At 36.8% G+C, this 27,116-nt stretch overlaps 2 protein-coding genes across 5 annotated transcripts in view; both read left to right on the top strand.

Annotated features, from left to right (window-relative positions):
• The window catches only part of BCLAF1 (BCL2 associated transcription factor 1), a 29,560-nt gene extending 21,011 nt beyond the window's left edge, over window positions 1–8,549 (top strand). For 2 of the 3 annotated variants that reach the window (XM_022557383.3, XM_089921643.1), the window contains exons 11-13: window positions 4–150; window positions 5,516–5,728; window positions 5,887–8,549. In XM_022557383.3, coding sequence (XP_022413091.1) covers window positions 4–150; window positions 5,516–5,728; window positions 5,887–5,892 — 366 coding nt within the window. In that variant the 3' untranslated portion in view covers window positions 5,893–8,549. The remainder of the gene's footprint in view (window positions 1–3; window positions 151–5,515; window positions 5,729–5,886) is intronic. The other variant, XM_022557398.3, reaches the window with a different exon arrangement.
• A 104-nt stretch (window positions 8,550–8,653) lies between these two features.
• MTFR2 (mitochondrial fission regulator 2) overlaps window positions 8,654–27,116 on the top strand; it is a 115,094-nt gene continuing 96,631 nt past the window's right edge. For both annotated transcript variants that reach the window (XM_022557364.3, XM_089921653.1), the window contains exons 1-6: window positions 8,654–18,235; window positions 18,844–18,956; window positions 22,864–22,968; window positions 23,429–23,541; window positions 24,835–25,070; window positions 26,545–26,902. In XM_022557364.3, the coding sequence (XP_022413072.1) occupies window positions 18,894–18,956; window positions 22,864–22,968; window positions 23,429–23,541; window positions 24,835–25,070; window positions 26,545–26,902 (875 nt within the window). In that variant the 5' untranslated portion in view covers window positions 8,654–18,235; window positions 18,844–18,893. The remainder of the gene's footprint in view (window positions 18,236–18,843; window positions 18,957–22,863; window positions 22,969–23,428; window positions 23,542–24,834; window positions 25,071–26,544; window positions 26,903–27,116) is intronic.

Below are 27,116 nucleotides of genomic sequence, written 5' to 3'. Positions count from 1 at the left end.
CAGTTTCGAATTAGAGGCAGAGGAAGAGCCAGAGGAGTTTTTGCTGGGACAAATACTGGTCCAAACAACTCAAATACTACTTTTCAAAAGAGACCGAAGGAAGAGGAATGGGATCCAGAATATACCCCAAAGAGCAAGAAGTACTTCTTGGTGGGTGTTAGAAATCTCTGTTTATTTGGTTTGCATTAATTTTCAAAGCATACTGGGTGAATACATTTGAGTACAGGTATCCACTACTATGAGAAGATTTCACCATCATATAGGAAACTTTTAAAATAAATCATTACCCAGATGATTTTGAAGTTTTGAAAATGTGGGTCCCTTTAGTCCTGTTTATACTTTATTGATATCACCTATGGGCTGATCAGGGTAAAGTAAAAATATACCTGATTTGATAGCCACATTCAGAGAAGAACAGTAACTTGTTTCGTATCTGTCTATAAGACGGTAAAAGTTGTAGAAGCTTCTAATTAAGATTTACTTTTCATCATCGCAGCTATTGGTTTAATTGAAAGACAAGGAGAAGAATTCTTTCACAGTATATGTAATCAAGGTTCTCAGGAGGCTGTTAACTTTTATTGGAGTAAAAGGAAGATGAAAAATTACATTATGGAAAAGTTGCTAGATACACATTAATTTAGTGCTTCCTTGTGATGCTCTTCTCTCTGAAGTAGTTTTATAAGGGATGAAGCCAGAGGAGGTGGGTCCTGAAAGATTCTCTAGGTAATGATGGAAATTTTCTGCACTTTGGCATGGGAGAAGAGGGTTTTTTCCTGTATTATAGAAACTTGAGAAAACACCAAAAAAAAACTATTACCAGAATACTCATTTTTGTCATAGCTTCTCAGGGAAGTCATGTTTTAGAGACTATTTCTGAAGACTAATTGTTTTGTCGAAGCAAGGAGGAAAATAGTACTGGATTTTATAGAAATGTATCTTTCATTTGGCTTTTTATGAATATATTTGAATAAACCTGAATGTCCATGCCATCAGCTAAATTAGAGTTACAGAGCTGTGTTCTGAAGTAGATCTATATTTTGTTTGAAGAATGGGCATTGTAGCTGTTTCAAAAACTAATTTCCATTTGCCTCTTTTTGGGGTACTTTAATGACCAAGAGTCTGAAAAAGAAAAAGTTAAGCATAATGTTTGCACAGCATATGCTCATGTGAGGAGAAATTTATGCTTGAGTTGACAGTCTGGAAAGTGAAAGGCATTTTATTCAGTTACAGAAAAGTTTAAAAGACCTATCTCCTTTTCGATTTAAGAATTTATGAGTAGACTGCTGTTTATGTTGTAGATGGAAAGATAAATATTTCAATTCTTGGCTTACGAGACCTAGTAATGGAGAACATTCTAAATACATATGGTGGATTATTGCAAAGGAGATACTGATTAGAAGAGATTTCGTAGACGATTTTGGATTGAATCTTGAGCTTAAAAGATGAGCAGGTGTACTGTAAGAAAGCAGGAGTGAAACATCCTTAAATAGAGAACTCCAGTACTCAGATGGCTAGATGATTGGTGTAAGTTTGGGAGAATTAAGAAAAAGCGGGAGCCAAATTTTAGAAGGCCATAATACTTTAATAAATTTGGATGTTAAGCAGAGTTTGGAAAATCATGGTTGTGACAAACATATCTGGGAAATAATTGTTTGAACTAAGGGACTATAGGTTTGAGAAAAGTTTAAGGAACATTTATGAAGGCTTATTCAGGGAGCCACTAGTCGGGTGTTGGTAGTGAGAAGATGGAATCTCTCAAAGATAGGGAATAAAGGGGAAAGCAGCTAATTTGAGGTGAAGATTAAGTTCTGTTATTGAAGTGCCAGGCAGAAATTAAGTGGAAGTGTGCAGTAGGCAGTTGCTAATGCAGATCGAGAGAGAAAAAAGTCTAGGAGCCATCATTCAGTCACAAAGCCACAGTAAGATCATCCAGTCAGAAGAGATTAAAAGGCCAACCTTGCAAAGGAGGGGTGAGGAGTGAGTGATTGTAAAAATGCCAGACAAATAGAGCAAATGTGAAAGGACAAAAAGTTAAGAGGGAAATGAGAGGTGAACAAGTAGATAGTAATTGTTTAGCACCCTTAAACATTTTACGAATATTTAATTTAGGCCAGACCTTCATTTTTCTATGGTGTTCTTTCAGTCTCCAGTATCATAGTTTTTGTCTTAAATTGGGACATAATTATTTTTTATTGTCATATAGCTAGGCGTTATAGTAATTAAGAAAAGTGTTATTTAACATTTTATATGTTGCTATTCTGGATTATGTTTTAAAACCTCCATTTCTATATAAATATAGGCATATACGTGCATTTGTCACAGACTAATGCTTACTAGAAGTAAACGTAACGCATCACATTTTTTCTTATAAATCAGTTTCCAAAATTAATTATTTTTGTTCTTAATTAATGAGCTCTTGGAATGACAACTCTGGTTTTTACCGGGGAATTTAAAGTTAAAATATTTTGCGTAGTCTGAATAGGTCTGACTTTTCAGACAGCTAGTGTTGAGAATAGAAATATTTTAAAAAATTTGAGACTAAATGAAGTTGAAAATTATAGATTCCCCTAGGTTTTGACAAACATGGAAATTTTGTCCAGAGTAATGAAACATTGAATACTTAGTAAAAATAATGGATAGCATTTATTGAGCATATACTATGGTAGGCACCATTCTAATTGTTTCACATATATGAATTTATTTTCATGCTTATGAAGTCCTTTTGAGGTAGGACCGTTATTCCACTTGTATAGATGAAAAACGCAGAGGTACAGAGATTGAGCAGCTTGACCAAAGGTACATGGCCAGTAGGAGTGGGGTCAGGATTTGAACCCATGCCTTGGGCTCCAAAAGGTTCTTACAGCTCATATCATTTTTCCTCCAGTACTGAGTAATAGTAACATTTGTTGCATTCTTAATCTGAAATTTTCCTTCTCAGAAGTTTGATTTATGCAAAGATAAGGTAATGTTTTCAATAATAAGTATTCCAGGGAAGATAATAGTCTTTAGAACCTGAAATTCTCTGGAGAGGTGAGAGTATGTGAAGAGTTGGAGCAAGTGGAAAAGTACTAAAATGGGCAAGTTCTCCATGTTGAGTTGAAGTCATGTGAGGAAGAGAAAATCCCTGTGGGGAAGGACGTTTGGGTTGGCGCTTTAATAAATTCACTCTTTGAAACTTGATCATTCTATACAGAAGAGATCAGAGGATTCAGAAGGTCTTGGTTCTAATATGGCCTCCTTTGTTAACATATTGTTGGCTGTGTATTATAACTATCTAACATCCTCTTTGTCATCTATGAAGTAATTAATTTTAATTAGTCTGTAACAAGACTAAAATCTTGGATGTAAGAATTTGAGGATTAAGAGTTAGTATGCTTAGGGACTTCCCTGGCGGTCCAGTGGTTAGGACTCTGTGGTTTTACTGCAGGGAGCATGGGTTCAATCCCTGGTCAGGGAACTAAGATCTCGCATGCCTCTTGGCGCGGCGAAAAGAAAAATAAAAAAGTTAGTGTGCTTAGCATCAAAATGTCACTTAGGTAGCTGCTGGGATACCCTCTGAAAAACACAGTGTGATCTTGGAGCTTTTGTTTTCTTTAATTTCAGATGATTGTATATTTAAAAGTAATTGCTAGTTTAACTGTAGTGTCTGGCTTTGCCACTGCTTTTTCTGTTTCAGCTCTTAGCTACCTCATACGGTAACTATTTACTGTCACCAAGATACCTAGAAAGCGCATTCTGTGGATGATGGGCATAAGGGGCAGTGGAAAAGATTGACTCTGTGGCCTTGGGCAAGTTACTCAATTTCTCTGTGCCTCAATTCCTTTATATCTAAAATGGGGTTAGTAACAGTATTTTACAGGGTTGTTGTGAGGATTAGATGAGTAATAAGCACCATATAAACATTATCACCACCGTTGATTGCTTGCTTGTCAGGCACTGGGCTGGGCACTTTTTAACAGATCGTTTATGTTCCTTCAAGGCTATCTCTGGTTTTTTTTAATGAGGAAGTAAAGTCACACAGTTTCTGTTAAGATTTAAACCCATGCCTCTGGCTTCAATGGCTGTTTGCTTCTTCCTACAAATCCATGGAATACTGTGTAAACACCACAAACAAGAAAGCATAAAGGCTATATAGAGTTAGTTGTGTTAATACCAAAAGGGAGCGTGAAATTATGTAATTGTGTGTGCATATTATTTTGAGTGGCAGACTATTTTAAAATAGTTTATTTTGGGTTTACAGTTGAACTTTCTGACATACTGAAATTTACACTTTTGATAGTTCCTAAGTTCATTCTTTGAGTCATGCACACCTCTGCGTAGTCATCTTTTATTGGTTTGATAAAGCTAGGTTATTAGAAGTGGGTAAGGGCTCTTTCATATAGTCTGTTAATTACATGTGTGAACTTTTCAAGTGATTCAGGAGGGTGATCTGTATTACATGAATATGCACAAAGGCACATTGCATGTTTTGAAAATGTGTTCATATTATGTATTTGAAAAGTTTTAGTGACTTTTGGACAGTTGATCAATATCAGTACTCCATAAGTTGTACTTATGTATGTAGATTGTACTTGTGTACAGTATGCAACATTGTTTGCATTATGCCTGTTGTCTCATAAAGGGGTGTCACTCCCATTTTTGTAGGTACAAACTTAAAAGTAAGTTTGAGGTGGGCAGCAGTTAAATTACATTACAGGAGAACTTTGGCTTTTTGTTTTGTACTTTGGGATGTAATACTCTTCTGCTTATCGACAAAGTCAAGTACTTTTCAGTTTTGCAGATGTTTTGATTAAAGGAACAATTTGTAACTTGGGGAACATCTGTTTTTGGATGCAGCTAATGAACAATTAAGGTTGGGCTGTAATAACTGCAGTATTTTAGGTTAGTGAAGAAGAAAGAAGTTGAGATATTACTCTAGGGACCACGCCATCATGATTTGGCTTGTGAAATTTCCTTGCCAAGAAGACTGATGTGTAATACACATTGATTTAGATTTAAATCTCAGTAGGATTTTTATAACCTGTTGCTATATGTAAACTATAATTCTTATCACCTGTTTTATTTAGTAAATGTTACTGATAATGTAATGATATTTTTATGCTTTGTTGCATATTTACGACTGAGGTAATTTTTTTGGGAAAAATATCGGTTATTTTATCATTTATACACAGTATAATATACTTATGAATAATAAATGGACTTAGACTGAAAAACGGAAAGCAAAAATAAAAAATTTGAAAATTGACAGTAATTTAGCAGTTGAGATTCTCCAAAAAAATTGGACAGCTCTCAGATGCTTGGGTTACGAAGCAATCATGTAACCGTTTGCTTTCATGATGGAGTATGTTTTTGTTGAAAAATTCAGTTTTATTGGTTTTGTTTTGTGTTTTGGAACAGTACCAATCTCATTTACCCAATCTTCAGACAATTTATACCATGACTTACGATTGGGGATATAATTATCTTCCTTACAAGAAAGACGTTTCATTGATGATTGTTTTTAACCTTTCTGTAGCATGATGACAGAGATGATGGTGTGGATTATTGGGCCAAAAGAGGAAGAGGTCGTGGTACTTTTCAACGTGGCAGAGGGCGCTTTAACTTCAAAAAATCAGGTAGCAGTCCAAAATGGACTCATGACAAATATCAAGGGGACGGGATTGTTGAAGATGAAGAAGAGACCATGGAAAATAATGAAGAAAAGAAGGACAGACGCAAAGAAGAAAAGGTAGAAATTTCCAACTTGTTAGTGATTCTTATATTTTCTTATGTATGGGTTTGGTGGGCCAGTTAGTTAATTAATTTTTAGGAACAATGATTATTTTGGATCATTTTCACTCTTCATATCTTTGCTAATCTTTCTCTCTCTCTCTCTTTTTTTTTTAGGAATAGTAAATCTGAAGTGAGATTGCAACAGAGAACAGAACTTGCACCCACCATTTTTTTACATGATTTTTGTTTTCAAATAAGAATGTAAGCATTTTACTTAAATTTTACTGTTTGCAAGTAGTAGTCTAGAGAAATTTTGTTTTAAGTCTTCAAATATCCTGAAAAATAGTAGACTGTATGTTGAAAATTGTACTGAAATAAAGTAGAAAATTGTTACGTACCATATTTGTAACTATCAACTTTTAAAAAAAATACTTTTACTGTTTTTGTTACATGCATTGTAATTCTGCTTTGTCTATAAGATATGGTCAAGTACAGCTCTGTGAAAGTTATGATTCTCTTCCCTCCCTGTTTGTTAATGTTTATTCTGAAGTAAACGTTAGCTCTACATACAAATCCCTGAATAGCAGTTGTTTATAGAAACCACACTAACTATTTTAACTGTATACATCTGTTTAACATTCTCCTTAATTCAAACACACTACATTGTAGGGTGACTAATTTTTGAAGTGTACCATGGAAAAAGTTGTTATTTTGGTAAACTAAGCTAGTTTAACACCTCAGCAAATGCTTAAGAAGGAAAAAGAAACTTTGCCAATCTTGAAAAAAGTACAAGCTGTTAAAAGTTAGATTGAAAAGTATGAGAATATTTTTCTTTTTTCTTTTTTTTAACTGAAAGCAAGCAGTGGCCTATATACAAAGCATTCTTAGGAGCCTTTACTATTTGAGTTCAAAATTCAATTTTCTCTTTCTATTCTTCCCTGAAAGTTTGAGTCATGGTCTTAGATATCAGCTATTGTTTGAGAGAGGAAACTGGTTTGCAATAGTACAAATAAAAACTCCCTTCCTACTGAATGTCTTAGACTTTAAAAAAAAAAAAAAAAAAAAACAGAACAAAACCTGTAATCCTGGCATTGGTATGGAAGAGGATTATTCTGCAGAGTAACTTGATACATTAAAAAGACGTGTACCTGATGTCATACCTTACATATTTATTTGAGCTTTTGGACAGCCAAATCATTGGTTTGTAGTCTAACCATAAGGAATAATAGGCGAACAGAATATACTGCTCATTAGTGGTATTTTAAGTAACTTGTTTTTCATATGTCACCAATAAAAAGGTCTGACAGGAAGTTTGTCACAGCATTGATCTAACTTGTTTTTTATTTTTTTCCATATTTCAGTTGCAGTTTGTAAAATGGGTTTTCTTTTTCTTCCCAAGGGTTCTATTGTTCAGGAAGATAATCTTTCAAATGTGAATTGCCTTTATGTTTATGATGATATCTCTTAGAAGGAATGAAAATCCAAAATAGTAAATTTCAGTGTTTAAGTCTGTCTGCTCTTAGAGATATATAAAAGTAGTCAAATTTCACTTGTTAATTCAGCAACTGAATTAGTTTTTATGTTTGCATTAAAAGGAGATAATGCTTATTCTGTTAGTGTAAACTTTTAAACATCTTAAGTGTATGGCTCTTTCATCCTCACTGATGGTTTGTTTACAGGTGCTCTTCTAGCACCTTAACTGCAGTCAGAGGCATTAGCTAAGAGCTGTATGCGGGAAAAACATGAAAACAAAACTCAGTATATGTGATGTTCATGGCCCTAAGATCCTGAAGTATTGCATGGTTATTTTTATTTTGTCTTTCTGGAATTGTTTGAGCAGAGGAAATACTGTCAAAGCAACTATGTGTTGCATTAATCAGGGCATAACTAATATTCTCCTAGTCAGAATAATAATTACATGCTAAAAAGCAACATGGATTTGATCTCTGACACAGGAGAATTTTCACGACCATTTTATTTTATACAAATTTTAGCTTTTATTTTAACAGTTATTATTTGGTTAGATACTGAATCTCTATGCATGTCTATAAATGTGCAGTTTTGCTTTTCCATATAAGACAACAGGAAAGGGGAACCTACTGAGAAATTACTTAATAGGAAGTAGGAATAAAGCTACCCAAGTCCTACCAGCAGGTTATATTTTAAGTGCAAATGCATTGCTTTAACCCAAATATGTTAATGATTTGGTTACTTTTATTAAATAAAATTGAGGAAGGAGTATCCTATTAGAATATAGTAGGAAGGGTGATTGTGAAAACACTGCAATAGAATGCCATTGTGGATGTTATCTTTTTTTTAGAGCCACGCATATAAAAAGCCTGTGTGAATTTTTTTAAACCGCAATTTAACACCCTACTTCATGGCATGTTATAAAAGCTGAATGGTTCCTCTTGGTAAGGATATTTGTTTACAAGTGCTAGAAAATAGTAACTCCTTGATAACCTGCATTCACACTTCCTTTTGCTTAGAGAAGGAAAATAAAAATGAACCAAAGGATATTTCCAGAAAGGATTAAGAAAGCTGTTTTAAGAAGGCCATGGCTCAGTCCTTAGGTGTGTACACCTTTCAACATCGTAGGAATTTTAATTAAAAAAGCAAAATTTGTTTTTCCAGTTGTAGCCTACTTTAAGGAATTACTGTTTTTCCCCTTTTGTCACAGTTAAAATCAAGTGTTGGGAATTCAGTTATAATTTGAGTGAAAATATATCCAGTAAGAATGAATGTAGATGGCTAACTGATTCTTACTCAGTGTGATGTATAATGCAACAGGGACCCTTGTAAATTGTCATATGCCAATAAAATGTCATAAGTGGTAATAGCTGTTGTTTGTTTACCTGATTTTGAGACTATTTCTGTGTGTGTTCTGTACAACTGATGGCAATGGCTTATGTCTCATTTTAGAATACCAGCTTATCTGTTAGTAAAATTACTAACAGGGATGATGTGGCTTTTTGAGGGTTGATAAATACTTTATAAAACTGCTCAAATCCCCATTTATTTTTATTTTTTTCTCCTGGGAAAATGGGAAATTTTACAGTGGGTAATTCTAAGCCATTGTTAATACAGGAATTTCAGACTTCTAGTCTAGCCTTCCTGTTCTTGTGTTCATACAGGAACTTGTCAGCCATAATATTATGATGGAGAAATCAGCATTACTTCTCTTTCTTTCTAGAAATAGTAGTCAGTTAATAACTAAAAAGTGGTTTTTTTTTTGTTTTTTTGGTTTTTTAACTTAGTCTTTGTTCACTTTGATTTAGATCTGGTGTGATTCTTACCATGCCCCTCGCATTTTCACAGAAATTTGTGTGCTAAGACATACATTTTGACTAATACAAATGACAAGTTATTCCTTCAAAACTTTGTTAAAGAAGTAAGAACTCTGTACATGTATGCTGAACTATACTGGGTAATTTTAACACTATGTACCAGTTACCTACATAAAAATGTGCTGTTTTATTTATTAGGGACATTTATTTTTAAAGAGAGTTAGTTGCTTTTTTCCTTTTCTCTTTGGCTTTTTTTTTTTTCTTCCTTTTTTCTTTTTGGGCACGGCATGTGGCATCTTAGTTCCCTGACCAGGGATCCAGTCCTTGCCCCCTGCAGTGGAAGCACAGCGCCCTAACCACCGGACTGCTAGGGAATTCCTGTCTTTGGTTTTCAGCTGGAATCCCTTTGGGAAATACTTTGTTCCATATGCAACGGTATTTCTTTCACTTTCAGAAAGAGAAGTACAGAGACCTAAGTTTATAAAGTTGCTGAAAAGGGAAGGGACATGGAGAAATAAACTTCACCTTCATGGGATTGTATTTGACTAGACTCTGTGAGTAGTAGATTGTGATACATCCTTTAACAAAATTTTAGAATATTATCTGTTACATACATTTAGGGTTCTCAAATAGTTGAAGCCATTATTGTTAAATCTGAATGTCAAGGGTCTAATTGTTCGGTTTATTGAGGTAGATGTTAAAAATTTGGAGTCTATGTTAATGAAGTTTTAAGTGAAAAAGTTACTAGCTTCTTCCAATTCAGGAATATATTGAAATTAGTTATTGTATTCCATTGTCTGACTTGAGAGCTTTAGTAGAAGTTGTGTAAATTTATGAGCTGGACTCATGTTTTAGAAGCATTCAGTAGTGATTAGTGTGTCAGGTACGCAAGTGAAGCCAAAGTTGTACGTTAAGTGTGCTAGCTTTCTTTATATTATTGTATTACCTCCTAGTACTTTAGCTTATAAAAATGGATCCCACTGGTTAAAAAAGAACAGGCATTAGGATGCCACTTACCACCACTACTAGGAGAAAAATTCCAAACAATGTGTCTTAATTATAACGACCTGTACATAAAGATTTTTCCCAAGGATGTTTTAGGCATTTCACAACAGTGAGCCGATTTACAGTGCTCTTAAAGTGCAGACGATAATCTTGATTCTTGCAAGTAGAAAAGGGTTGGGTAAGTGGTTTTAATGGTATTCTCCTAAGAATTGGGATCAGATTTTTCTTAGTAACCTCTTAGGGTTGCCCAACTTCCTGATTCAGTAATAATGAGTCCTCCTTTTAATGAAAGTAGATGACATATATTTAAAATAGATAACCAACAAAGTCCTACTGTATTTGTACAGGGAACTCTGCTCAATATTCTGTAATAACCTAAATGGGAGAAGAAGTTGAAAAAGAATAGATGTGTATGTATAATAACTGAGTTGCTTGGCTGTACACCTGCAACTAACACAACATTGTAAATCAACTGTAGTCCAATATAAAATAAAAACAAAACAACCCCCCCAAAAAAATACCCCCAAAAATAAATTAGGAAGAGCAAAATAAAAGTAGATGATAGTTAAGTACACCGTACAGTTAGGTGACGAAAGGATGTATTTTCACAGCATGAACTCTGTATTTGGCAATGATAACTTCTTGGTACTGTCATAGTAATTGCAAATTCCATGGCTTGTAAAGCGCCACTTAAAATTAAGAATACCACTCTCACCCAATCTAGTCCTTGAGTATGGGAGGTCGTAATTTTTTCTGTCTTGTACTGGAAGGGGAAAACTAGAAGCCTTTTGTTTTTTGGCCGCGCCACGCAGCTTGTGGGATCTCAGTTCCCTGACCAGGGGTTGAAACCGGTCCCCGGCAGTGAAAGCGCCAAATCCTATCCACTGGACCGCCAGGGAATTCCCTAGAAACTTTAAGCTTCCAGGGTACTTCTAAGCCTGCCATGACGGTAATGTTAAATACACTTGGAATATTTTTGAAAGATTGAGTATCACCAAATGTAGACATAAAAAGATACTTAAAATACAGAATTTAACTGGTTAATGTCAGTATACAGTTATTTTTTTATGCCTTCATTTGGTGATACTCAACTTTCAAAATCAACGTGTTGGCTGTTTTTCACCCCTGTGATAACTGTGGTAAAGATGCTCATCATTTGCCCCAGTTGCTGCAGTATAGTCTTCTGATTTGGACAACTTGACCTTTTAATTGCCATCTGTGGGATGTTTTTCAACTGGAAGTTGTCTTTTTTAAGCTAAAAATTCTTCAATGACTTCTCGTTGCCTAAATCTTAGGATGAACTATAGGAATATCCTGTGAGCAGCTTTTTTTTTTTTCCTTTTGCCTTATCCCACTCCTTGTTCACTTACCTATCCTAAAATCTTACACCCTACCAAAAATCCTAAAAGTTCCTCTTTTGTCCTCATTCTTTTAGGCTGGCAACTCATTCTGTGTATGTGTCATGCTTTGCTAGAATAAATGTTTAGTCCTTAGCATTGTGTATTGTGTAAGACATACATACCATAGGTATGCAATAAATGCTCCTTGAGTGTATAAAACAAAGCATGTTAACTGCGTGTGGATATATAGAAATTTGATTGGTATGAGTCAGTTAACGGCTCCTGCTAAAACTTAAGTCAATCTAAGCCACCTTAAAAATGAGCTGAACTGGAGAGAGTTCAGATTGCTATGAATAGAAGAGTTGGAACCTTAATCTTTTTATACACGGCTCAAGTTACCTCTTGTGTGTTGTTTTGGAGTACTGTGATTTTAAGGGAAAACATTTAGTATATTTAAAGGAAGGAGAGCCAGAAGCTTGAGGTCTGGAATATTGTCATATGAATAATTGGAAAAGGTACATTTACTATAGAAAAGTGATGACCTGGATGAGTCCTTGATAGCAGTCTTCAAATACTTAAAGGGCTGTCCCTTAGAAGAGGAAATAGAGTAAAATTCGGATCACATAGGACCAGGAAGAGCATTTGATATCACTTTGCCTAGCCTCATCATTTTAACATGTTCCATATTTGGAGGGCAGAACCAGAGCCAGTGGATTAAAATCATAGATATATAGACTTGTTGACTCAGTGAATTAATTTTGATAACCAGATATTTAAAAAGAGTAGGCATTGACATAAATCACAGCAATATCTTTTTGGATCCATCTCCTATAGTAATAGAAATAAAAATAAACAAGTGGAACCTAATTAAACTTAAAAGCTTTTGCACAGCAAGGAAACCACAAACAAAACCCCTACAGAATGGGAGAAGATATTTGCAGACAATGCGACCAACAAGAGATTTGACTGGTATAAGCCAATTAACAATAATCTCCAAAATATACAAGCAGCTCACACAGCTCAATATCAAAAAAGCAACCCAAAGGAAAAATGGGCAGAAGACCTAAATGTTGATGGCCAAAAGGCACATGGAAAGATGCTCAACATGGCTGATTATTAGAGAAATGCAAATCAAAACTACGAGTTACCACTTCATGTGGGTCAGAATGGTTGTCACCAAGAAGTCTAGTAATAATAAATGCTGGAGAGGGTGTGGAGAAGAAGTAACGCATTTACACTGTTGGTGGGAATGTAAATGTAAATTGGTGCAGCTACTGCGGAGAACAATATGGAGGCTCCTTGAAAAACTAAAAATAGACCTACCATGTGATCCTGCACTCCCACTTCTGGGCATATATATGGAGCAAACCATTCTGAAAGATACATGCACCCCAGTGTTCATAGCATCACTGTTTACAATAGCCAAGACATGGAAGCAACCTAAATGCCCATCAACAGAGGTATGGATAAAGAAGATGTGATATATATGCACAATGGAATATTTCAGTCATAAAAAAATGAAATAATGCCATTTGCAGCAACATGGATGGACCTAGGAATCATATGATATTGCTTATATGTAGAATCTTAAAAAAAAATACAAATGAACGTAAATACACAAATAGACCCACAGACATAGAAAACAAATTTATGGTTACCAAAGGGGGAAGGGTGGGGGAGGGATAAATTAGGAGCTTGGGATTAGCAGATACACATTATACAAAATAGATAACCAACAAGGACCTACTGTAGCACAGGGAAGTATGCTCAATATTTTGTAATAACCTATAAGGGAAAAGAATCTAAATTCTTTTTCTGTATACCTGAAATAAATACAACATTGTAAGTCAACTATACTTCAATCAAAAGTAAAATTAAAGGAGTAGGCAGCTTGTGAATATCATAGTTTTCTGCTTATAGAAGTATGGAGAATCTGGATATCTCCCTAGCAGGAATACTGGGCTACCTGAAGCTGAACTTTTTTCTAGCCATCTGAACTACTTAAGAACTACATTTTACTCTCAGGTGCTTGCTTTATTAAACTGTGTGTTATCAACTGAAATTACCTGTGATAATTAAAAAGAAATGCTGTATTATTGCTACAGTTTTCAATGTGATAGGAATGAACTTCAATATTTAAGACTTACGCCGTATTCTTTTTTGAAATATGCTAAATTTTTTGATGACTGTCTTACAGTAGCAAATTATTTGCTACTGTAAGACAATATATAAGTTATTTGGAATTTTTATGAAGTAGAGTTTTTTTCTTTTTCCCGTTACTCAGACCATGAGAGTTTTGAAAATTATGAGTTGATTATTGCTAAAAAATGAAAAGGACTAAATGGAAGTATTACGAGTAAAAGATGTTTAACTGGACTGTCTGGATGATCCAGAAGCAGAGTAAAACCAGGACATCCTTTAACTGTGTTTTCTGTGTTCTAGGTTTTAATCAACTCTTTTTAAGTGTTTGAGAAAGTCAAGGCATATCTCTTTGTGGACATATTGTATCAGAAAACAGTATAGAATCTATTAAGTCATATGGATTTTCTAAAACTAATGGAACCAGAAAAATCAAGCTGCCATTCACCTTTATGCTTTTAGAGAGGTCTAAATATTTTTGTTCAAAAATAGTATGAGTAGCCAATAAACACATAAGACCTTTGGATTCAAACACTGCAATAACCTAGGCTTTTATATGTTATTTAAAGGTTCAAATAAAATAATTCCTGCACTTAGACTTATTTAATTTAGATTTTGTAATTTTAATATATCACAAGTAAATAGCAATTTATAGATATATAGTAGGTATAGATACATAGGTAGTAGTTCTCAACTGTGTTTTACGTTACTTAGTCATTTTTATTGTCAATACAAAAAGCAGAGGAGATTTTCAGGACAGTTTAGTTTGAAACATGATTTTAATATCAAGGAAAATCTTGGTCCTAATTAATGTCAACTAATACTTAAAAGTTTTGAATAAACAATTGCAAAGTTTTAATGAACCTTTAAGAAGTATGTAATCTTTTAAATAGTGCTGGTTGGTTTAAGTATACTGCATTACTACTGCCCCTGAGAGGTTTCAAGCATAGGTAGCAGAACAGAAGGAAAAAGGCCCTAAGTATTATTTTTTTTGAAATGTATAACTAAGTGAACTTTCTGGGCTGGGCATGTGCATCCCAGTCTGGATATCACCTTTTCATGACATCCTATGGTTAAGGTTGGAGAGGCTATTGCCTACTTGTTAGAATGTTACATTGTATCCTGCCCCATTAAGATAATTATAGTAATTCGAGTACTCCTAATCACCTAAAACTTAGCCTTGTGTCAGAGGCTAATGGGGTTTCAACTGGGCAGTTGGCAAGATTGAGTACACATCTTTCTAGCCTCTTTTCAAGCCAGCCCTCAGCCTCCATTTGTTCACTGGGAAAGTATGCCTAGCATTGGCTGTAAAGTTGAATAAATTATTGATCTCGGGGATCCAATACATAGTGTGATGATTAACTATAATGTATTATTAATGGTTCTGGGAAAATGGAAAAAATACATCTAGATAACAAAACCAGTTATTTTTGGACAGCATTTACAATTAAACTAGGTTACAAGCTTTTCCCACGAACCCACAAATACCGGGATGGGGACAGAAGACCAACCTGCCTGGTACTGATTTCTGTGTGAGTAGAACTTAAGAATTGGGGTAGCATCTGACAGGCTTGAAAAGGAGAATCTCAAGTGAGCCTACTAAAACTGGGAGTTTTTCCTCTCCAATAGTGAGCACAAGGTACCCACAGTAAGGATTACAGAGACTGGAATACTTTACCTCAGTGAACTCTCAAAATGGACCTGTCAAGGCAAGACTCCTTTTAAGGACGGGACCCCACACTGAGGAGAAAGAACTGAAAGTGGAATCCTAATTCGCAGGGTAGACACGGTGGATTGAGAGGGCCTAGATTCAACTGTGGGAGGGGAACACAGCCAGGAAAATCTTAGAAAGCATGCCATCAAATATTTGAACACTACTCAAAAATGACAGAAAAGGTAGAAAAGATTTACTTAAATTCTGCATCATTCTAAAAGTTCACGAAAGTAATTTCACTTAAAAGTAATAGAAAAATATTAATGTCAAATCTCGTAAAAGGTTGTCAAGATGTGGTATGTATGAATGCTTTAGTAAACAAAATGGAGGAAGGATCACTGGAGAATTAATTTTAGAGGGAAATTGTCAGCAAAGCATTCATGGAGATGTAGCATTTGACCTGGGCCCACCGTGTTGTTACCTAAATCGAAGTTGAATATTGAGCTCTATTAATAATGCACCCTGGGGCTTCCCTGGTGGCGCAGTGGTTGAGAGTCCGCCTGCCGATGCAGGGGACACGGGTTCGTGCCCCGATCTGGGAAGATCCCACATGCCACGGAGTGGCTGGGCCCGTGAGCCATGGCCACTGAGCCTGCGCGTCCGGAGCCTGTGCTCCGCAACGGGAGAGGCCACAACAGTGAGGCCCGCATACCACACACACACACACACACACACACACACACACACAAATAGTAATAATAATGCACCCTGAAGGAGGCTTTAATACCACTGGTTTCCCTTCTCATGCTCTCAAGGGATATTCTCCTTTTGCACCTATTGTGTGCTGTTTGATATCAGATTGGAAAGGGAGGAGGTTATAAGATCATTATTTATGAAGGCAAAAGGGAAGGACAAGGAACTTGAGAAAATGCTACGTAGGGTCGCTGATCCATTTGCATTCTTTTACATTTGTCCAGCACCCCTCTCCTGCTTTAATCCTTATCTAGCCTAGACTACTGGGCCTGTCACTATAATCACTGTTGTTCTGCCGGTTTCTTCGTTTCAAATCATTCTTGGTGTCTGTTTTCTCTCATCCCATATCCAATTACTTTATTCAACAAATATTCAAATAATTTATCCAACTATTTTATTGAACGCCCATCAAATATACCAGGCAGTCTTCTAAAGTGCTGGAGATACAGCATGGGTCAAAACAAATTTCCTATTCTGGAGTTTTGTTTGGCAGGAGGTGGAGCATAAATATACACGGTATAAGTGCTATAAGGAAAAATAAATCGTGGAGCGAGATGTTCTTTATATATATTGCTCAGAGGAATCGTCTCTGAGGTTTCTACTAGAGTGTAAGCTCCAGGAGGGCAAGGACCTCAGCTGCCTTGCTCATTACATTCCCTGTGCCTTCGAATGATGCCTGGGACATACTACATTCAATGTTAGTTTAATGAATAAATGTTATGGACACACAGAAATTAGTTGAAAAATTCTCCCTTTTTTTGCTGTATGCAGGCCTCTCCCGTTGCGGAGCACAGGCTCTGGACGGGCAGGCTCAGCGGCCATGGCTCACGGGCCCAGCCGCTCCGCGGCATGTGGGATCTTCCTGGACCGGGGCACGAACCCGTGTCCCCTGCATCGGCAGGCGGACTCTCAACCACTGCGCCACCAGGGAAGCCCCAATGCTCCCATTTTTTGACTGTGTTGGTCAGCAGCAGACACAGTTGATCCTAAATTATATGTCACTCCAATGCATTTCTCACTGAAATACTAGAAGCAGTAGCTGTTTTTTTTAAATTAATTTTATTTATTCTTGGCTGCATTGGGTTTTCGTTGCTGCACGTGGGATTTTCTCTAGTTGCGGCTAGTGGGGGCTACTCTTCGTTGTGGTGCGTGGGCTTATTGCTGTGGCTTGTTGCAGAGCATAGGCTCTACGCGCATAGGCTTCAGTAGTTGTGGCACGTGGGCTCAGTAGTTGTGGCACACGGGCTTAGCTGCTCTGCGGCATGTGGGACCGAACCCGTGTCTCCTGTGTTGGCAGGCGGATTCTTAACCACTGCGCCACCACGGAAGCCCAGTAGCTGTTGTTTCTTATGAAGCCAGTAACCTCAGATCAGAATTGAAAATTGGGATATCACCTGCCAGGACTTGGTGGTCACTTTACCATCGTAGGCTAGGCCAGATCAGCATTGGCAGCCTGGATAACCTGGAGCGTTTCATGAACGAACATTGTAAGTACTGCAATGCTGCAGATTCCTCGATGACAGCGTTTAGCATCTGCTAGTCGCATAAGCATAAAATAGATGTTTGCTGAATAGACGAATGAATTATTAAACAAATCGCGACATTCCACGGCAAGCGGACTTGGGAGAGCGGCCCCACTTCGGGTCTGTATGTAGAGGATGACACACTTTCCCTGCGAAGATCTGTGTGGGGCACGAACTCCGGATCGTGGGCCTGATCCAAGGGCCATAATGGCTCCATACTCTGGGCTGTAGACACCGGTATTGTAGGAGCACCCGGGAAACCTAAAAGCGAGTCTTGAGCATGCGTCATCGTCCCTGCGCTGCCTGCCCCGCCCACCTGTGCCTCTAGGCTTCTATTGGCTGCCTCGCTGAAGGCCCGCCCTCTTGAAGGAGGAAGACACTCAGTAGCCAGTCTAAATAACCGTAAATAACCTGACGTCATTACGTAACCAGTCACAAGCAACGATCTTCAGCCTTGTCCAATGAGGTCGGGCACGGGTCATGGCCCGCGGAGTTTAAGTTTAGTCGGGGGACCCGGAAATGGTGAGCCCATTGTGGAGGCAAGGGACAGGTTCGGTGGCGCACGGGCGGAGGGCCGCGCTTCCAGCCGAGTTACCCCGGCCGAGTGAGGGGCTACAGGGCCAAGCCCTGGGCCAGTGCAGGCGTCGTCACCGCCCGTGGCAGGCAAGCCGAAGCGCACGGGCGGACACGTATGGACGTCTGAGCGCTCCTGGACCAGGACGAGTGCACGCCGGGCCTAGTCCTCTGCGGATGCCGCGGCAAGGTTCCTTAGCGACTGCTTGAAGTTCCCGTGATTGCCGAGAGGCTGGGCTTCGGAGGAAGGTAAGCCAGGCGACCATGCTGGGTTAGGAGAGACGCCGAGGGAGCTTGGGGCCAAAGCGAGTGATGTGACTGGGCGCTAGTCTCGGCCTGTTATTTAGTAGTTAGGTGACTAAGTCACGTCGCCTATCTGGGGTTCATATTCTTTAAAATAAGCAAGGAGGTGGGTGGTACTCCGATACGTTAGTGAGGAAGAGCTACCGTTCCTTTTGTCAAAGCCTTGAGTCGGCCCCCTGACTGCTTTCAAGGATGGGTTGAACTCATCCCTTCTAAGAGTCTCAGCCCAAAGCTTTCGGAGAGAGGGCGCATCGCTGTTGCAACTAACTTGAAGGCTTCCCTGCTAAGTTTCCAATTTCGCTGATTGATATTTATTAACCAGGTCCCTTCAGAGGAATTTTTAATGCAACTTAACTGATAAATTGAAGTTTCTTTTACCAACCCTTCCCCATTCCCCCGTTCCTTTTTTTCTCTCCTCTCATTAAAATAATGCTGGCCAGAGAGATTAGTTGATGGTGTAATGTGTAACCAAAGGGGTTTTCCAGTTATTTAGTACAATTTTGTGCGACAGTTATTTATCAAGAATAATGTTTTCTAATTTTTTTCCCCTTAAGGTATCAAGAAACAATGCTTCCTTAAATTTGCTTCTGTATTTGCCTCATCAATGTCATTCATATTGAGTATCTTAAGAGAGATGCTGGAATATTTTGGTGTTCCTGTGAACCAGGTAAATATCTTTTAATGGATTTGAATGAACCTGTTGTATTTGTTTGAGGTCTTATTTTAGAAATGATTTATATGTCAACACTCAAGGCAAAATTGTTACTTCTCTATAGGTGTAACAAAGGCGAGTTTCCTTTAGTATAGCTTTGATAGTTTGAGTTAAAAAAGGGATAAGATTATCAGGAACCCATTTATTTGATAGGTCAAATGCCAACGAAAGATACAACCGAAGCAAAAGATAGACATGACCTTCATAGATAAAATATTTAAAAAATATCTAGTGGCTTTATTTAAGGTAATTTAAGTTTGATACTTCGATATAGAATGGCAAGTTATAGCTCAGCAAATTCAGAATAAATATTAAGGAGAGAGGTTGGCTTAGGTGCGAGAAGCATAAGCAGATCAAATTTTGTCTACTTACTGAGTAGCTATGACATCTAACACAATATGCTTGTTTCTGTAGGTGATGCAGAGTAGCAGTACATGGTTCTTGTATTCATGATGCTTAAAATATAATATGAGATATAAGAAACGTATACAGATAACTGTAATACAGGACTGAATATAAGAGAGACACAAAAATAATAGGGGGGCTTACAGAAAATGGGCAAATTGTTGCTGTTTGGTGTTGTGAATTAGAATAGACAAGGATAATTAAAATGTTTTAAACAAAAGTTGAAAAATGATGGAGCCATTAATATAAATGGACAGTTCCATACGTGAAACTACTTTGAGTAGGGAGATAAGTCATATGTGCTGTTGGAATATATAAATACAAAGGTCCTGCAGATAATTGGGTATATGGTTCTGGAATGTAGGAAAGAAAAGAGATTCAGATTTGGAGTGATCGACATTCTTTTGATATTTGACTTTGATGACGTGTAATGGAGGATGTCACTGGATGTTATTGAAGCATTTTGAATTTCAGAATTGGAGAGATTTAAAGACAACAAAGACTGAGTGATTGTTGAAGATTTGCTTTTCAGTAGATTATTGATGCCTTTAGGGATTTCTGTAGGTGGAGAGTGGCAGCTGAACTGTAGTAGTTTGAAGAATGACTGAGGAAGGGAAGTGGCATCAGCAACCTTCTTTTGAAAAGTTTGTGAAAAGCAATTGAGAGAGGCCATCAATCTGAAGGAAAACTGCTTAACCCAAAAGAGCATGTGTTCTTGTTAATGGATAGTGGGAAATGAAGTTGGATAGATAGAATAGGGCCAAGTGGCAGAGGACCTTTGAGAGTGATTGGAGAATGAATACGCAATTAATGGAGTATGTTATGACAACTGAGCTGGCAGAATTGATGGAAGGTTGTGAGGCTGGCTGATGGAATCAGTATTTAATGGTTAGAGCCGGATGCTTGGATATGATCAGATAAATTCAGAACCCTTGCCATTTAAAAGCAGAGGAATGGCATGACTTTGTGCAGAAGATTCTATGTGCTGATGACTTTCAAATCATTCTCTCTAGCCCCAGTTTTTCTCAACTAGTCCTATGGATTCGATTTTTACCTGGCATGTATTCTGTATGCTGATGATTCCCAAATCCATCTTTCTAATGCAGATTGTCTCCTAAGTTCTAGAACTGTGTATCCATCTGCTTACTGGATGTTTCCATGAGGATGCTGATAGGATGCTACCTCTATATCTGTGGCTTATAATAAACTTGGTTTTCCTTATGGGATCTCAGGAAAAATGAAAAGTCCAATTTTTAATGCTTTTTAAAGAGAGAAAATGCCTCCTTTGTGTTGAAATCACTTCCAAAAGAACAAACATTATGTCATTTTGGGGGAAGTTCCTGTGGGAATAGTTTACACTAATAGGGGAAACTCCAAGCTAAAGAACAAAGTTATTATTTGAGTTATAGAAGCACATTTCATTTCTGTTATCTTCTTAAGAACTGACTACTAGAAAATGTATTCCACTGTAAGTAAAGCATTATTTTTTCTCTTTTTAAAAATTGAAATATAGCTGATTTACACTATTGTGTAGTTTTAGCTGTACAGCAAAGTGATCAGTTATATAATATTTCAGATTATTGTCCATTATAGGTTATTACAAGATATTGATATAGTTCCCTGTGCTATGCAGTAGATTCTTGTTGCTTTTCTATCTTACACACAGTAGTTTGTATCTGTTAGTCTCATACTCCTAATATAACCCCCCTTCCCTTTCCCCTTTGGCAGCCATAAGTTTGTTTTCTACGTCTGTGAGTCTGTTTCTCTGTTTTGTTTATAGATTCATTTGTAGTATTTTTTAGAGTCCCCATATAAGTGATAATATTTGTCTTTCTCTGTCTGACTTATTTCACTTAGTATGATATTCTCTAGGTCCATCCATGTTGCTGCAAATGGCAATATTTTATTCTTTTTTATGGCTGAGTAATATTCCATTGTGTGTATGTATGTGTGTATGTATGTATGTATATCTATATCTATATCTATATCTGCCACATCTTCTTCAACCAGTCATCTGTTGATGGGCACTTGGGTTGTTTCCATGTCTTGACTATTGTAAATAGTGCTGCTGTGGACATTGGGGTGCATGTATCTTTTTGAATTAGAGTTTTCCCCAGGAGTGGGATATTACTGGATCATATGATAGCTCTACTTGTATTTTTTTAAGGAACCTCCATACTGTTCTCCATAGTGGCTGCACCAATTTACATTCCCACCATCAGTGTAGGAGGGTTCCCTTTTCCCCACACCCTCTCCAGTATTTATTATTTGTAGACTTTTTGATGATAGTCATTCTGACCCACATGAGGTGATACCTCGTTGTTTTGATTTGCATCTCCCTAATAGTTAGGGCTGTTGAGCATCTTTTCTTGTACCTGTTGGCCATCTGTATGTCTTTGCAGAAATGTCTATTTAGGTCTTCTGCCCAGTTTTTGATTGGGTTGTTTGTTATTTTGATATTGAGTTGTATGAGCTGTTTGTATATTTTGGAGATTATCCATTTGTCAGTTGCATAGTTTGCAAATACTTTCTCCTATTCTGTAGGTTTTTTCATTTTATTGATGGTTTCCTTTGCTGTGCAAAAGCGTTTAAGTTTAATTATGTCCCATTTGTTTATATTTGCTTTTATTTCTTTTGCCTTAGGAGACTGATTTAAGGAAATATTGCTACAATTTATGTCTGAGCATGTTTTGCCTATGTTCTCCTCTAGTTTTATGGTGTCATGTCTTACATTTAGGTCTTCAAACCATTTTGAGTTTATTTTTGCGTATGGTGTGAGGGAGTGTTCTAACTTCATTGATTTTCATGTAACTGTGCAGCTTTCCCAACACCACTTGCTTTTCTCCATCGTGTATTCTTGCCTCCTGTGTCGTAGATTAATTGACTGCACATGCGTGGGTTTGTTTCTGGGCTCTCTGTTGTGCTCCATTGGTCTATATGTCTCTTTTTGTGCCAGTACAACAGTAAGTAAAGCATCCTTAAACTGTTTAGGGCCTGCTTCATTTATTCCCCTTTTTATTCCTCCTTTAAAGGAAATTACATGAATATACTCTGTATTACTTCACTGCTTGAAAAATTGAAATTGTCCATTTTTCATTGGGCCCAAAGATGGGATTTTTAGCTGGGAGGAGGGGAGACAATTTTTCTGAATAAAGTTCCCCAAGATATTTGGCCATTATCAGAAATAAAACAGAATGAATTTGTGGTGCTTTCTCAAAAGATCTTTCTTCCTGGAATCTGTATATGTTAACTCCCATCCCCCTGCTTCCCACTTGTTTAAAGACAGATATGAATAAAGTTTAATTCTTTGAAGAAAATACTTTAGAAGTATGCCATTCTATATTTTCTTTTTAAAAATAAATGTTATTGCATATTTTACATTTTTTCCATAAATAATATCAATATAAACATGCTCAATAGAGTACTACTTTTTAAACAATGCTTTATGTTTAAATAGGTTTTGCAGATTTGGGAAAATAAAGACTATGGATCAGCTCGGAGTATTGTTCGTATTATTGGGAAAATTCTTCCTTTAGAACCTTGTCCCAGGCCTAATTTTGAGGTAAGTCAGTCAACATGCATTGTTTAAGTACCATGTGTAAAATTATCCCAGGTACTCCTAGGGACATAGGGTAGAACAAAAGAAGAAATGTTTCCTGCAAGCCAAAAACCTTTAGTTTATCCTGGAAACAAGTCACTTCACGTGTGTCTTTGTCTTTATTTTTTTAAGTAATTATATCCAAAGATTGGCAGATGCAAAGCAACCACTGAGTAGCTTATTTTATTCTTCTAGTTTGTGTTTTATGTTGGATGACATTCACTAGGGGAGAAAATATTGCCACATGTGTAGACTTTAGAATAATTATTTTCCTCAGTTTTTTTTCTCGCTAATAGGTGTATGTTTTTCTATTGCATATCCTTTTTCCTGTTCACTCTTGTGAATTTTTAATTTATACAAATAGTTTCCACGGGCATGTGTCTTTCCCCGACTCCCTGACTTTCTTTTTCCTTTTTTCCTTTAGCTGATCCCACTCTTGAACTCTGTGGACCCAGCTAACTGTGGATCTGTAGTTCCATCTTTTGCTGACGTTTTGTGTGTGACGAATGATGAAGAAGCCAGTTATGTCAGATTTCGGTAATTTTTCTACTTATCTTGGAAAGTGGGGTGTGGGCTATAATCTGAATTCTTCCACATGGTGAAGTATGTTCAGACTGATCAAGCCTTTTTATTTGTCTACCTCTGTACTGCGCTGTGTCCTGCTAATGTCTTCCTAATAGGGATGACTGGTGTTTTCTCATTTTTAGCCACTTTTTTCTTTTTTTTAAATGTATTTTTATTTTTTATTTTTGGCTGTGTTGAGTCTTCGTTGCTGTGCGCGGGCTTTCTCTAGTTGCGATGAGCTGGGGCTACTCTTCGTTGTGGTGTGAGGGCTTCTCATTGCAGTGGCTTCTCTTGTTGTGGAGCACGGGCTCTAGAGTGTGTGGGCTTCAGTAGATGTGGCGTGTGGGCTCAGTAGTTGTGGCTCATGGGCTCTAGAGCACAGACTTGGTAGTTGTGGCGCACGGGCTTAGTTGCTCCGCGGCATGTGGGATCTTCCCAGACCAGTGTTCAAACCCACGTCCCCTGCACTGGCAGGCGGATTCTTAACCACTGCACCGCCAGGGAAGCCCCTAGCTAGCCTTTCTTAATGCACATTTAATCCTCACCCCAGTCCTAGGAAGGAATGATATTAAAAGGATATAAAAATCACCATGTTCATTTTTGGAGAAAGCTCTTTCCTGTACTAAATACTATATTTATTTTATATATTTAGCCAAAACTTATATAGTGTTTACTGTTTACCAGGCAATGATGTTAAATATATTTCAACATTTGGATGTTTTATTGCTTGGTAGTACTAACTTAGCTGTTAGTGTATTCAGATACAGGCTGAAGTACAAAAGGGTCAGTTATTCAGAAAAACTGGCTAAATTTATTCTATATCAAATTGGTTTATAAATTTTCAAAAAATTATTAATACGGTAAACTTACCCCAACATAACAAGGAATCCTGTAGGACCTTATATTCCGAATATGTAGAATTTCTAAATAAATTAACTTTATTTCTAAATAAATCAATTTGTACTGTGTTTGAAGTTAATAGATAGGATTATTATTTTTGGTTTACAGTCTGAAAGCAAGATGTGTTCCTTCATTCACTGACCGCTTATTGGTCACCTATTAAAGTCAGCATTTGTTCTGGGTACTGAGAATATAAAGTTACATAAGATGTTGTTTGTCCTTAGTGAGTCTAGAGACCATTATAGGGTAAAGACAGCTATTCTGGTTTTGTTTTGGTATCTTTATTCTTTAACCTAAAGAATTTATTTCTAGAAAATTTTTCTTCCTCCTTCTCTCTCTCTTTCCATTTTTTCCTTCCACCTACAGAAATAGTATATGGAAAAATGAAGAAGAGGAGAAAATCGCTTCTTTCCATCCTTTGCAACTAGTTGAAGATCCATTGACACCTGCTCTAAGGCATAACAAACCAACAAAAAGTGATTGGCCTGAAAGTGAAGCTGCAATTAAAAAAATAGCTGCCCTTGAAGATGAGCTAGCTTTTCTTCGCTCTCAGATTGCTGCAATTGTGGGAAGGCAAGAACTGAGAAACAGTACAAATTCTGGTGAGTAACGTTGGATTTTTATTTCAGTTGGATGATACTCATTTAGTATTTCAGTCAGTGTGGTTCTGAGTAAGAAAAGAATGTTTGCTGCTAATGTATCTTATGAATGACATTAAATATGAAACGATGTTGGGTGTATATATGTGTTAGCTCTGATGTTTATTGAGAATAAATTAAGATGCATTTCTAGTGACAGGGATGGCTTTGGTTTAAAGAAGAGCTAGCTATGCTGCCGAAGATTGTAGTTTTGTATTTAAAAGCCGGTTTTCTGAGTACAGTTGTCCCTTGGCATCTGTGGGGTGTTGGTTCTAGGACCCCTGTGGGTACCAAAATCTTAGGATGCTTAAGTCCCTTATATAAAATGGCATATTTACATATAACCTATACACATCGTCCATCCTCCCATATACTTTAAATCATCTCTAGATTACTTATAATACCTAATAAAATGCAAGTAGTTATAAATATAATGGAAATGCTTTGTAAATGGTTGTCAGTGCATGGAGGATCAAGTTTTGCTTTTCGGAACTTTTCTGGAGTTTTTTTGTTTTTTTTTATTCATATTTTTGATCTGCGGTTGGTTGAATCTGCAGATGTAGAGCCTGAGGATATGGAGGGCTGACTGTAAGCTTTTCTAACTCCGTAGAAAAGTGTTGGACATTTAAGCGGAGGGATGCATTAATTTGAGACAAGAGTGTAGATTTGAGGCTTCATATATATATATTTGTAGTTTGAAGTTATTGCTGCTCTACTTCCACCAAATCTAGGTGAATACTGTTTTCCAGATGATTCTTTTTAAAATTTTTAGAGATGTGACGTGCTTTAAATAATATACATACACACACAATATCTGTATGTATATGAAAACATCCATATAAACACATATATAATTTATGTATTACATAATACTTATATAGTATTGTATATTTATAATTTATATTAAATATTATATATACTACTGGGTAATAAATGAGGTATGATATATACACTTTTTTTAAAGCAGTCGTGTTACACATGATTTTAGGAGCAAATCTGTTGTGAAAAAGTTAAGTATTTGGTACCCGTCTTAGGCTCCTGCCTAGAAAATATATGCCTGGGTGTTTCTACAATGTCATCATTAGAGTGAATATATCAGCTTGCATGTTTCTAGCCACAAGTTGTTGATCGTGTTTTGGCTTTTGTAATAGAGGATGAGATTCAGATTGTATGTGAAAAAAGCACTTTTAATTTTCTCTTTAAAATGCATTCTCCCCCTTCCCCTACACAGAGAATCCTAATTGGATTAAAAATGAATTTACTGTTTGCTTGACTCTTTCAGAAATTACTAAGCAGATGGGATTGCTTCACCTTCCTGGCCACAGTATCATTATTTTAGTAGCATTACAGAATTGTTCCTGTTTTGATTCTAATTAGTGTTACGTGTTATATTGGAGAAAATTTTGCATGGTTTTTCAACAGACCACATTTTCTTTAGGCTCCTTGGACTTGAAGAACAACAGGCCTAGTGGTTTGGGACACATGCCATCATCAGGGACTACTCAACTGAGTGTCGAACCAGATTCGTTTTCAAGTTCAGTGTTTCCCTCTCCTCCTCCTCCACCACCGCCTCCTCAGGTTTCTTCTCTACAGCCTCCATGTTCTCCTCTCGTGCAAACAGCCTCTAATAATATTTGTGCATCAGATAATTCAGCAACTGAAGTGAAAAAACAGCACCCAGATACTAGGAAAACCAATTTTAGTCATCATTCAAAAAACCAGAAAAATAAAGATGTTCCAAACATGTTGGATGTTCTGAAGGATGTGAATAAGGTCAAGCTACGTGCTATTGAAAGGTATGTTGTCATAATTTGAGAAATGAACCCAAATTTTATCAATGGTGTTTAAAGAAATTATTATATTTATCAAAGTAAACATAGATAAGTCTTCTCTGATTCCTCTTTACCCCAAATACCCCTCGAGAGAGAATGATTTTCAGTTTTTTGTGACTCTTTGTTCTAGTGTCCTATCTCCATATTTTTGAAACAATGTACTACTTTTGCTATTTCT

The sequence above is a fragment of the Delphinapterus leucas genome, chromosome 12, assembly GCF_059928025.1.
Source record: "Delphinapterus leucas isolate spDelLeu-1000000601 "Yukka" chromosome 12, BTC_Dleu_Yukka2, whole genome shotgun sequence".
NCBI lineage: Eukaryota > Metazoa > Chordata > Mammalia > Artiodactyla > Monodontidae > Delphinapterus > Delphinapterus leucas.
Note: the sequence above shows the minus strand (reverse complement) of the source record. Positions and strands in the feature narration are given on the sequence as shown.